At 40.0% G+C, this 13,658-nt stretch overlaps 1 protein-coding gene across 9 annotated transcripts in view; it reads right to left on the bottom strand.

The window, feature by feature from the left end:
• The window catches only part of SYNJ1 (synaptojanin 1), a 49,860-nt gene that overhangs the window by 30,166 nt on the left and 6,036 nt on the right, over positions 1–13,658 (bottom strand). For all 9 annotated transcript variants that reach the window (XM_066206994.1, XM_066207018.1, XM_066207007.1 and 6 more), the window contains exons 3-11: positions 11,373–11,459; positions 10,711–10,978; positions 8,151–8,376; positions 6,855–6,938; positions 6,245–6,306; positions 5,885–5,981; positions 4,466–4,635; positions 2,639–2,720; positions 1,284–1,436 (exon numbers count right to left, since the gene is read on the bottom strand). In XM_066206994.1, the coding sequence (XP_066063091.1) occupies positions 1,284–1,436; positions 2,639–2,720; positions 4,466–4,635; positions 5,885–5,981; positions 6,245–6,306; positions 6,855–6,938; positions 8,151–8,376; positions 10,711–10,978; positions 11,373–11,459 (1,229 nt within the window). The remainder of the gene's footprint in view (positions 1–1,283; positions 1,437–2,638; positions 2,721–4,465; positions 4,636–5,884; positions 5,982–6,244; positions 6,307–6,854; positions 6,939–8,150; positions 8,377–10,710; positions 10,979–11,372; positions 11,460–13,658) is intronic.

The raw sequence follows: 13,658 nt of genomic DNA on the forward strand, positions 1-13,658 counted from the left end.
TAAATGCATTTTTAAAAGTAAAAAAAAAATAGCCAAACGAACTAGATGAAATAGGTAACTATTAATTTAGGAAAAGGAACGAAGAAGGTTGAATGGGAAAGTCAAGACAAGGGGAAACACTCCTTAAAATACTTACTGCAGTCTTCCTGGCAGTCTAAGTGACTTTTTTGCAAGAAAATAAAACTAAACAGCTTGAACCAAATTCCACTCTATAGTAAAATACAAGCAATTCCCAAATGAAGAAGTCTTGTATGCACCAGTCAAGGGGCAGAATAAGCAACAAGTTGATTTGATTCTTCTGTTTTTATGTATTTTGCTGTGATACCTCCTACATGAGCAGAGAAGAACCCTGGCACACTGTGAATGAACAAATGATGGAAAATCCAAAACAGTTGGCTACGGGTACATAGGATATAACATGGAATGAGAAGAAGCACATTCTTTAGCAGAAAGAGCAGTGTGAAAAGACTTTCTTGAGGAAACTAAGGGCAAAAATTGCTACGGGTCAATATTTGTCTTGACAGGTATCACCTGGCAAGGGACAGGATCAGGGAAACAAAAAAGCAACATCGTGAGAAAAAAAAAAAAAACCAACAAAAAAAAAAAACAACCAAAAGGCAGCATTTGAAAATGGGAACAAATCAGGCATCAAGCCAGACAAAACAAGTTGAAGAGAAACATTACACTGTCACAGAGCATGAACTATTCTCACGGTGTTAGAAAGCAGGGTAGAAATAAAATTTGGGTTCTTTTCAGTAACTGCAAAACTAAAGAGATAAATCTGATGACCATGCAAACAAAACCCACCAGGCTACAACTGGATTAGTATTAACACTGTTAAAACACTAAAACCACAAACAACGTGTTTCCCATCAAACATACTTGAAAAGGAGATACAGTGAATGGAACTGAAATAATAGCAGGAGAGGTAGAGAGGAAAGTAAGAAGACTCAAAGAAACTAAAGCTGATTTGAATATACATTCTTCTGAACTGTGTTCTAAAGAAATGGAAGATTTCAGCCTTGTCCTTTCATACAGAATGGTGTTATGTGGGAGGCAGGAGCATGGCTAGGAAGGGATGTACACGAACATTACCTGGTTATCAACAGAACCAACCATTTAACGTTATTTTTTCTTGGTTGGTTGGGTTTTGTCTGGGATTGTTTTAGGATTACAAAGAGCATGTTTTTTAAAGAGAAAACCTCATCATTGCTATATTAATGGCAGAATTTATTAAAACCCATCCTGAACGCTGCTAAAGCAATTGAGAAGATGTATTTTACCTTTGCTTTTCCTTCAAGGGCTCCAGTTCCAGCATAAATCTTACTGACAGAATCACCATTCACAGACCACATTGATCGGAAAACTTCCTGAAAGCGAGTAACTAACTGAGGCTTCTCAGCTAATCCTAACACCTCCAGCTGTTTTGTTAGCATCTGCAACAGGTGAAGACAACAATAGCAAAAAACCCAACAAACCAAACCAAAAAGAAACAACCAACCAACCAACCCCCCCCCCCACACTTTAAATATATTTCTTAAAATATAGGCATAAAACCCCACAAATCTTGGGTTTATATGTACCAATCTGAGCAAACTGTCAGCACGTTACGCTTGAAAGGCTGCATCTTACATGAAGTTTTGCACCAACACTTCATTTTTCTTTGAAGATAGGTAGTAATTCAGGAAAAAAAATACGTAGCTGATTTGTAAATGTTTTTAAATTAAAAACAAAACTATTTTCAAGAGCTTTTAAAAATCTTTAAAACCTTGAGGCATCTGAGAGGAAGAAGAAGCCTCAAATAATAGACACAGAATGGCAAAGGCAAAATTCTGAAGTTTGAGCAGGAATCAACAAAAGATACAAAAGGAAACTTGCAAAACAAAATTAACAAGAAATACACAAGAAATTTTAGAAATTGGGTGCTCGCTTTTATAATTTTAGGGGGTCATCTAGAGTTCAGTACCTGTTATTTTAAGTATCTATTGTGTTAAATAAAGTAAGAATTCATATATCTCATTTAATAGAATTTTAAAATTAAGTAAGCAGTTCTTCAGGATTAACCGTTTCCCTTCTTATTAATTAGTTTTATGCTTTTAGCTCTCATACTTTAGCTGAAATCATAATTTAATTCTCATTGCTGAAAAATCTGGGATACCTGGTTTAAAAAAAAAACGTTGTATTTATGCAGTTGTTGAAAGGATTTGAAAGGAAAAAACTGAGCTACATAGCTAAGTTTGACATGTAAGCACTGTACACATCAAGGGTGTAGAAAGATATATGCCATAGAAAACTTGTGTTAAAGCAGCAGCCAAGCACTTCATCTTTCAGAATCAGATATGTCTGCTCTACAACCAGTGCCTTGTAAGTTCTCACAGAAATTTCTCTGAAGGGGAGCATTTTAACTAAAAAAAAATCAGAAAACAGAAGGATAATGATTTTCCTAGGTTTGACCTTACAGCACCCATATTTTTTCATCTTCAAACATGCCGAAGGTCTTCTCTCTGGAAGTCAGAGTAAGAAACAGCTCCCACGAGAAATCCACCTACCGAAAGTTCATTCAGCCTTCCTGGGGAAGGTGACGCTACTTTTACAGCCTACGTGCCCCAGAAGCAGCAGCTGGATGTGGGTTTCCTACCTCCAAGCCAAAGAAGGCCTGCACGCTGTTTGTTCTATCCAGACAGTCCAAGCAGTTGGTCCTGACAGTGCCACTCTGGGATCTGTGCCAAGGACAACAGGAGAGGGAAAACAACTGAAGTAACTCATTTAACACACATCTCCTCAACAGAGGCAGGGACAGGGAGATCTGAACCAGAGCAGTAAATCAGGGCATTGTCAGTGAAACGTTCCTGCCCCACAAGGACATTTATAAACGGGTCAGCAACAGAGGGTGAGCTTCAAGTGCTCACTGAGCACAGCTCGGGCATTTTCTGCAAATAACATCCGTCTTTCTGCTTCAGTTTCTCCCAATCCTCCTTGCTTGGTTGAAGTGTTATGCAAGATTAAGGTTTCTTTTCAAACAATTCAACTAACACACTTCCAAAAAATCTCAGAAAGAAATAAGTAACTCTTAGTTGCAACAAAAATGAACAAAGTACCGAGACAGTTCTTGAATTTTTTTTAACTAAAAGTAACCAAATTTGTCATGTAACTAAAGCCAATTCCAACGCCTCATTACTCCCCTGTAAAAATGAAAAACAAGCCTCTCCTCTTTAGCTCAAGGGATGTTTGAGGCCCTCAAACTCTCAGAACTGCTCCACTTCCTTTGGGAGAAGCCCAGTAACTCCTGCTAGAGAACTCTCAAAAGGATTATGTTAAGCAACATCCATGTGATGCTTGCTCGGCCAGGAGTTCAAAACTCTCACGACTCTCCCAAGGACACACACTTATCCCTTACTTTTGTCACTCCCACTACACACTTTGTCCACCAAAGTCAGTATGGTTTCAGCACCTCTACTTAGTGACCTAACCACAAACTGCACCAAGTTCTGAAGAACTTTAAGACTTTTTTTTTGAGCATTACTATCTCTGCATTTGATTTGAAATACAAAGCAGAAAGCCTGACATTTCCCAAAGGAGATGGTCCATGAACTCACAAGGACTGTAACTGTATCTTTTATTAACAGAAGTCTTTGAGCTGTCACAAGCCACAACTCTCTTTTTTTGCTTTCAGTCTGTTGAATTTTGATTTTTGATGGCTTTATTTGAATCCCCCAGTAAAAAAAAAAAGAAAAAAGAAACAACAAAAAGGCACTTTTAAAGCTTTTTAAATCCCCTCATCATTTAGCAACTCTTTCTCAGGGAGAACCTCAGTCAGCACTTTGCTCTGCATTAGTTAAAAGGAGGAAGGGTGTGGAAGGGAGAAGAGAAGGATTGTTGCCTACTTCTATCCCTGCTTCTCTTTTCCTGCTGAGATAAGCACAGCCTTTGCTCCAGGAATCAGGAGTAAGTACAGAGCAGAGCAGGAAGCATGAATCTCAATCCTGCTTTGAGAGAAAGGAATCTCTCAAATGGGGGATCCAGGCACAGGCAAAAACACTGCCCTGAACACCAACATTTACAACACACAGAAAAGAGTACGTTCCACCACTGAGGGAAATGCTGAGTATATTATACAGGAAGATGGAAAAATAGTCATTAATTCCATGTGGCTGCTTGCTAGAAAGAGGACTATTGACCATTTTCACAAAATTCTGAGGTCAAAGGTCTGAAATTAATTTTGCCCCTTGAATGTCTCACAGAGATCTTTTTTAAGAGACGTTTATAGAGCATATGCAGAATGAGACAAGATATTACCAGAGTAAAAAAGGTGACTCATATTTCAGCTCTTAAGGATCACCCAAGATCCACTAAAACCACAATAACAGAGGCAACATTCTTTCTCTTATCTTCTTGCTGAGGGGTGAAACACATCCCAGCACCACAATTTAATCTGAGGAAACATACCGAAGTCATGCACACAAACCTTTTCACTTCCTTTCCATCAAAATAAAAAAATCCACACTCTAAGAATTTCTGGACTTGAGGTTTAAGCACACTGTGTAGTTTTTCTGCCTTTCCACCTTTAACCATTTGATGATAGTCGAAATTCACCATTTTGATATCAGCTGAATGTTCAGATGCTTTCAAATGGCTCTGGCATTGTAAACAGAAAAAAAAATTATAAATATACCAGTACTCCAACAAAGAGAAGTAGGAGCTAAACAAGAGATTACAAGTATTTTAAAAGCTGTTTTATTAGCTTTCTTTTAGGTAAAACGAAACAACTTTTATCACCACTGAAACAAATCACTCAGAAGTGATTAATATTTCACGTGTATTTTTGTTTTCCTTGTAACAAAGTCAGGTTTTTCCCTTAATACCCCAGGGGTCACCAAGGCAGCCCACGGCCTCTTCTGCTGTTCAAATGCTTTCACGTGCAGAAGGCTGTTTCAGTGAAACCCCTTGTCATCAACAGTCACTGACACGCTGGTCAGCAATTGGCATTGAGCCAACACTTCATCAACTACCATGGACAAAAAACCCACCCAAATTACTTAGGTTGCTGTGGAGAGTGGCTTGAGCAAAACTTTCCCTAATATTCCCTGAAAAACCTTTAAGTGCCCACACACTGTTTGTTGGCAAAGGCCTGGGTATCATCCACGTCTGGGAATGCTCCTGTCTCCGACCACGAGAGCTGGACACAGCAAATACCCCAGCGAATGCTCCAAGCTATTCCATCACTGCCATACAGAGGGAAAAGGGAGAGGGAAGTAACAGATGGCTACTGACGTGTTCTCTGGCTTCAGACAGAACTCCTCAAGTGGTCGGTATTTATGAACTGCAAAGGGAGGTTTTCTTTTAAACTAACCACTGGGAATTAATGAGAGCAGCCACTTACAGTTGACATCTTCTCAACAAACATTTCCTGCTAGTTATGGAGCGGCTCCATATTTAAATTGATAAATTGTATTTTTTTAAATAATTAAGGGATATATCCATTAATTTCAAAAGAAATAGCCTTAAACATCGCAGCATTAGATATCATAAAGTATAATGCATTTATTCATCAATTTTATAGTTTAAAAAAGACTTAGGTTTTCAGTAAGACACTAGTAAGCATGAAGTATGAAAATAACTTAAAATTCCTCAACATTGTCTACATAGCTGTTACAATTTTCCAGTACAGTAAGAAATCTGAACACAATCCAACAGGAATTATGTAGAGAGCTTTTAACAATTCATTTCACATCATGCAGCTTAAGCAGTGTTGTTATGATAAATCCAATTTTAGCTCCCAGAGCACAGCATACCTGGGGGTTTGGTTTCCAAAGGCTACGTAAAAGCTTCATTGCAAAAAAGCAAATTCCAAGCAGATGCACAGTGAAAGAACTATCACACTCACCTGAAAAGCTTTGCTGAGCATGTGCTCCCCTTCTTTTGCCCCAAGTAAATTTACAATTATTTGCTTGCCATATAAATTTTTAAGAGTTTGGAAATGCCTGTAAACAGAAGAAAAATTCCACAGTCATCTTCTGGCACACAGAGGATTAATACCAACGTCTGCAACACTGAGAAGTTGCAAAGTATTCAATATAAATTTTATTCACAGTTTCCAACAAAGCACTGAAAGGCATAAGCAGTCCCCAGGAAGTTCCCAGCTTTGTTGAATCCCACATTTGTACAGACAAAGCCTCCCATTTGGATGCAGCAGAACTTATCAGAGGTTTGTAGTGCATTAGCAAAAATTTTAGATGTTTTTTACCTGTCAAAAGCTGGTGCATTTGCCTCGAAACCCCTTGACATCCTGACACGATGGGATCCCACCTACGACACCAAGATTACATTAAATTGTCTTGTTTTGAGTAAAAAACACATAATTGTTTCAGCAGTTCTACTGCAAAATGCTGGTATGTCTAAGGAACCTAGAGTCCCTGTAAGGCACAAACTTTTTTTAACCTTTCCTGTAAGAAAAAGTGCCACAGCAGCAGTTAGTCAGTCAGTCCCTCTTTCAAGAAAATTATGATGAAATTCTATTACAGTAACTGTTGATCCTTATTGACTTCTTGAAAAGACTTCTCCTCAAGAACGATTCAGAAGAAAACAGTCTCTCTGGATGCCCTTAGATAACCCATTTAAAAGAGGAAAAAGAACTACAAAGAGAAGACATGGAAAAAAGAATGGACATTCAAGTTGTGTGCAAGTTCTAGACTTGAGAGGAGCAGGCTGGGTGAGTCACAATAGCACGAATGTGCTCCCAGAGGATCACCTCATCCTCACAGGCAACTGTGAAGAAGAGCTCAAAGGCTAGGAGATAATGTTAAAAAGGACATAAATAAGAATTATCTGTATAATTAAATCTGTCTCCTGCTTACCTGCAGTCCTGGCTGTTCCCAAAATAATGGAACAGATCCTCGAATCTGTATGAAAGATGACACAGAGTCATCCAAATATATCACCTGTTGAGGAAAGTAAAGCATAGTATTAATAATTATCACAGAGTAAGATTTTAGGATTCTTAGCCTTAACTAAACATGGAGCAAATAAAACATATTTACGTATTACATATTCCACACTACAAGCTAAAATATTGTTTCCAAGACTCTGAACAGCTCCTACAAAAAGTTCTGTCGCTCTCATGCTCCCTTGCAGAACCACAATTCACAACGTTTAAGGAAGTACAGCTTTTATTATTTGGGCTTGAGTAACTTCTGCACTAGAAGTAAGATGTTTTAAACAACTCAGTAAGACTTTCCTGCAGGAATAGTTAAAATGAACACCACTGCACAGAAAATAACCATGCAGCCTACTCAGAACACTGGCACAAACTTTCTGCACCAGGAACCGACATATCGTGCGGTCCATGAAGTATCCACAAAAGGAAAATTAAAGTGGAATAACACACCACAGCCACTCAGTGACATTGTCACGCTAGGAAACTCGGGAAGAGAAAGTGTAACAAGAGTGTTCTGACTAAACTCCTGAAACTGGAGGTGTACCAGCACAGCCCTTCCTGCACAAAGTCCTCCTTCAGTCACCTGGGCTCTGGAAGGAGTCATGGAGTCAGCCAAAGAAACCCAGGAGCACGAACACAGCTGCAGGAACAACCCCCTGGGAATAGGCTACCATGGAAAGTGAGCCAAGGAAAGCCAGCAAAGAAAGATTTAGCAGGGTCTCACATTTCTGTATAATGAGGGCAGAGCTATGAAATCCAAGGCAGCAGAACAGCAGTGGCTTTACAAGCTGCCTTTCAGGGAGGCTGTGCCAAGTGGAATGCTTTTATCTTTCCTGAGCCACAAGGTACTGGTGTTTTGGTATTTGCCAAAAATCCCTTTTGCCTTTTACTTTAGATCAGCTCAGGCCAAAAGTAGAACACGCTGCCACGCAGCTCAAGGGGCTCAGGGGAAGCACAGCCACCCACAGGAGTTCAGCACCTTCTTAAGCTACTGCAACTGAGACGCAGGCAGGCCCTGACCATAAGCCACACTAAAAACCAAGATCATCAAATTACATAACCTACTTAGCCTCCTAATTTAGCATCAAAGAAACTATTCCAATATATGCTGGTGGCAGACTTGACTCGTGATTTCTTGATATAAAGCAAAAAGCTAACGACATGGGGGCTTCCATTGGCCTGTCAGCCAAGCTATGGGCACTGGAGTGTAACATACCTGCTCTGTTTCAACAAAATTGGCAACGTGTCCATCATCGTTTGTTCCCCGGACGTTAAATCGCGTCCCAGCCCGTTCACAGCTTAGTCGGGAAATGAGACAAGCCTTGGCCTGCTTGTGAGCTGCATAAATTGTCCTGATCTCCACTCCTCCACACATGAGACGCAACAGCCAGTCATCACAGTTCACACCGTAGTGCTTCAGATGTAAATGCAGCGACTGGTTCCTGTCAGAGAGAAAACAACCATCAAATAACCGGAAAGAATTGCAATTCAGCTCAAACCGTTAAGCCAACTCCTAACTCCTTACATTTTACACCTACTAACACAAATAAGACCAGGAAAATAGGCATGCTAGAGTTTTGTAATATAACTCTCATTTAAATGTTCCTCAAATAGCAAATAGCACAAAAAGAAGATGGAGTGAAGCTGTGAATTTCAATGACCTGCAAATAACCCTTATAGCCCTTGCTTGTCACCCACCAACAAAACAACACTCCAAGCTTGTTTATACTTCTCTGCTCAGCCTTGTTTTGAGAAGCCAAAGATTACAGACTCTAGGAAAGCAAGACAGAATTCCAGTGACAGAGTTACTTTTTTTCTAGTGTGTACAGCATCATGCAGTCTCACACCACCACAAAGGAAAGCTAGAAAAGAAATTCTCATCAATATACATTGATTACTTTCATTATATGTCACCATTATATGCCACCTAACCCTAACCCCATGCCACTCACCAGACAGGCTTCCAGGAATTCATTCCCAGTCAAGTGGTCCTCAAATTTCTTCAAACACCAATTTCAGGGTTAAGTGCTGGCACCTTATATACTGCATATAACAGTCTCTAATAGCAATTACTGTTCACATGAAAGATCCAGAGTTTGAGTGTACCAGCACGTTTAGCAGCACTAATCAATGCTGTATTAAGTAAGTAAGACTAAAGTTCGGGTTTTGTGAAATTTTTTGTTTGCCTCACTCTAGTGGGGCTTGGCTTTTGATCTTCTTCGGAAACATTCACTCATATAAAAAAGCAGCAAAGTTTTCTGCATAGCAAAGAAAAGCAAACTCCAGGAATATGCCTGGTTGTGCCTCTGCCCAGAAAATTCTACTGGAATTGCAAACAGCATATTCATTATAACGGTGGAAGCTCTTTAATGTCAGTCTTTTCATCCCAAAGCTAAGTATACAGGTGCATTATAACAGGACACTGAAAACAAACAATATTCTTTCCCTGGGCACTCTGAGCCTGGATGTTTGGCACAGAAAAATCCCCAGGAAGCTCACTGAAGTGCATATGCAGAATACTTCCTGTTCTTGACTTTTAGCAGTTACATTTCTAGCTTTTGGAATCAGGACATTCCACCTACCTCCTGTGAGGACTGGCTCTTACTGAAAGAAACAGAACCAGGTAACTTCAGAAGTTTTACAACAGGGGTCAGAATCAGCCCAGCTTATTTGGACAGTGTCAACAGGCAGCATTTCTTAGGCTTTGAAGTACTCACTAATCAATGGAGAGCCAAGCTTTTTTTCCAGATGCACAGACAAACAGCAAGGTCTCTACAACCCCTGTAAACCTACATCAAGGAAATAATGGTTCTGAAGACCTGAGCTTCTTTCCTACCTTAATAATCTTTTTCTTATACTTCACCCTGATCAGATTCCCCAACTGGACCAAAATAGCAGCTAAGACTAGAGAAGCACTGGCTCATTTGCCCGAGCTGGTTTGGTGCATTTTGGCCAGAAGAGGAGGACAAATGTAGCTTTTCACCTGTTCTAACAGTGTAAAGCCAGGTCCTCAGCACCATTCCAAGATTCCTGGATACACAGAGCATTTTTAACAAAGGCTGAAGGGAACAGAATTTCTGACATGTCATTGTGAATTACTGGCATTATTTAAGCTGCTGATCAACAGAAACAGCACCATTCCTCTCATCAAAAATTCTTTGTGTGAAAACCTATACTTTATTCAAAAATATCCAGTAAAAGGATAGTGAGTGCTGCAGCCAAGCAAAGTGCACTTTGTAGCAGAGCCTACCTCCTGTCTCAACAAAACCAGCAATATCACAGTTTTCTGAGTAACAAAACTTTTGAAGTGCTTTCATATGTTGGAAACCCCCTTGGAATCTATAAACACCACACCATTTTAGAATCCAGAATGTTCTAAAAAATAGTAATTTTTTTTTTCTTTGAAGCCTCATAACCACACCCATTTAAAAAACTGAGACAACTGATGAAGAATTAGGAGGCACCAGAACTGAAACACAACATCACAGGAGATGTTCAGATGAAAAAGCAATACAAGCAGTGAAAAATCTGTGTACTGCTTCCAATTTAGAAACTCCCAAGTGGTCTCAAAAACATCCAGTCATTAGTAACATACTTGTGCCCCCAGTGTTCAAGTAACGCTATTCCATCTCTTCAAGGTTTGGGGGAGAAAGGTGTATTCATGTAAGAGCTGGGAAAGACTAGGATAAAAGCTTGCCGGGCATTAGTTTGTAGAAGAATTCATTACTGTGTCTAACTGACCCAATTCTGAATTGCTGAACCAATTCTGAGCTCACCAGAAGAACCTGTTGTCAGTGGTGTGCTCCTGCATGCTGCGGTGAGCGCTGAGACTGAGGTCCACGCTGACACCAGTGGCAGACCACGCGAAATAAAAGTTTCCGGAGTTCAGCACTTTGCGCACTTCCGAAATACGATCCTCGTCTGTCGGGTCAACTCGCAGCGACACAAACTCTGTGGAAGTAACTCGGAAAACCTCAGAGTCCTGGATCTTTCCCACCGACATGCATCCAGTTACGAGGACCAGATAATGTAACAGTGTGTCTCCTGCAAAACAACAAAGGGCACGGGTAAGAGAAGGGATCTCAGCAGAGCAGGACGTTGATTTATTTATGTGCTAAAGGCACACGGGCCCACCCCAGTTTGCCTGAAAAACGTACAAAAAGAACCAAGGCCAAGAACACATTCCCAAGTTCTGCAGAAAAAAAGGAGAAACTACACTGCGTAAGAACAGGGATTGCAAAAACCAAAGTTATTTTTGTCCACTCCCTCATTTCTGGGAGTGCTCCAAACTTGTAAGTTACTCTGCAAAGAGGAAACAAAACCAAACAAATGAACGGAAAAAAAGACGCTCTGTTCCTGTTGCAAAGATCCAGCCTTACAGGAGCAGCACAGTATTCTGCCCCAAATGAAAAATTCAAGTCTTACAGATTTGACTCACCGAGGTTCAATCTTAACACACCCAAGAGCCCATAGGCATCCATGACTTTGGAGTAGGTATTCTTGATTGTGTCTTTTTCTGCAGCAGCTGTGGAGAGAAAATGAAAGATTTGCTGATGCAAAAAGCCCCGATACTATGGCAGCAAGAGCAAACCATTCCAAACCACAAACCTGGGGGATTACAACAGCAGAGCTAACGTGATGCTTCTGGAAAGAAATCAAAATGTATGAGCATATGGCGCTGTACAATGGAAAATGAGGGCTTGATTCTGTGACAAAGTTATGATCATGCTATGTTTTTAAGCAATAAAAAAGCAAAACTCCAAGTGATATTAAAGGAGAACACTGACATTTTTAACAACATCATCTCATATTATAAGAAGCATTTACAGCACAGACAAGAAAGATGCCTGAGAATGCTCTACGAGTGCCTAATGTTGCTTTTTTCATGAAAAAAAAAATTACCCTTTTGCTCCAAGAATAAAACCATGATGTAGCAGTATTATCTCTGAACAAGACTACTGAAAATCCATTTTAACTATCTTAGATATATATTCCAAGCAGATCAAAACTCTTGCAGGTCCACAAAAACTGGTATTGAAAAGCCATGTCTTAGATGAATTAGGAAGACACAATTTTCACAGACAGTTTTGAAAAAAAAAAACAACAAAAAAACAACCAAACAAAAGCACCACCACCAAAACAACCCTGTCATATTTCAGAAGATATTAAAGTATATCTGCCACTGCTCTCCTGGGAGTTAAGTGCACATTCCAGGTCTTCCATCAGCACTGTAGCAGCCAGGCCCACAAGGCTGGCTGCAGAGCCAGCTGAGAGATGCTGCAGAGCAGCAGGATGCCACCCATCTACTGCTCATGGCCGAGACTGCACCGGAAAGACAACATCAACAATCCCACTTTGCCACTGGATCCACAGGGAAAAAGATTCCATGGTTACCAGCAATCAGCACCATTTTCTTTGACACTAAAAACCTCAGAACATGACACGGAGTAAATTGAAATACCTATCTGCCCCGGCATTCTGCTGTGCTCTCTCTCACATTACCTATGTCATTTAGAACAAAATCTCTATTTTACAATTAAAACCCCTCTATTTTACCTAGAATTGCTCTTCCTAACAGGTATTGCCCAAGACTAATATAGCCCTGCCTGTGCACAAGCCTACCGCTTCTGTTCAAAGATCTGCCAGCTCTTTCATTAATGTGGATCAGACTATTTAATATAGATGAAATAATTATTTAACCAGAGCTTGAAATCCAACCCCATTCAATGTTTCATTAAGAGGATTTTAACAAAGTTTCTTTACCTTATTGCACTGACACCTATTGCACTAATATTCCTGTAATAGAGATGTAATAAAAAGAGTTTTATAGCAGCATGAGGATTTATTTCTGAAGTCCTCACCTAGGGTGAGTGTTAAGAACCTGCAGCCGATCTAAAAACATTTTGTCAGCCTCACCAAACTGTGTTTTTCTTAACCAGAAAACCGCTGGGCTGGAAAAAACTTCTAAATTTCAGACCCTGGTTCTTTCAATCTGTTTTTTAGAAAGGGTTTACTGATACCAATGTACTCTTCTAAACTCAGCATTGCATAACCACAAAGCTGTGGTGTTCTTCCTCCACATTTGAAATTACTACAGAAAGTTTGGGTTTCGTTTCAAACTTCTCACAGGATTTTTCTTAAAAGTGACTGCTGGGATTTAATGACATGTCAGAAACAGTGCCTTTTCTGTCTTCTATGGGCTTATTCTCTTTTTCCATTGCAGAGAATGCTGGATATCTTTGTTAAGCCACAATAAGAAAATGCCCAAAGTAAATTAGGTAACATGGGCTTTGCAACTTCAGAACAACAAAAAGGGCCAACAAAGGCTAATCTTTGCAAAACCAACCAACTAACCAAATAAAAACAGAGAAACTTACTGTGGCTAGGCAATTAGTATTTTCTTAAAGTGCCCAAGAACCAACTGAAAGCATTTCATGATATGTTTTTCATTTACATTGGACCTAATTCAGCGTGAACTCGGAGCTTTTCCACAGTGACTGTCTAAGTCTTTCTCTCTCATGCTGCCTGCACTTTTCCCACCTCAGTTTGTTTTCAAGGCCAAAATTCACATGGGAAAACGTCAAATACGGCACGACTTCCTCCATCCTGCCCTGGTCCGTGCTCGCTGACCCCAGGCTTTTGCTTTCAAGGCAGTGCCCAGTAAGGAACTTCCTGGGGCCAACATCAAGAAAAAGCACTTGAAGCTTCTGAAAAGCAAGATGAA

Source organism: Chamaea fasciata, unplaced genomic scaffold (genome assembly GCF_029207755.1).
Source record: "Chamaea fasciata isolate MVZ Bird 193981 ecotype frontalis unplaced genomic scaffold, bChaFas1.0.hap1 SCAF_2, whole genome shotgun sequence".
In the NCBI taxonomy this organism is placed as follows: domain Eukaryota; kingdom Metazoa; phylum Chordata; class Aves; order Passeriformes; family Sylviidae; genus Chamaea; species Chamaea fasciata.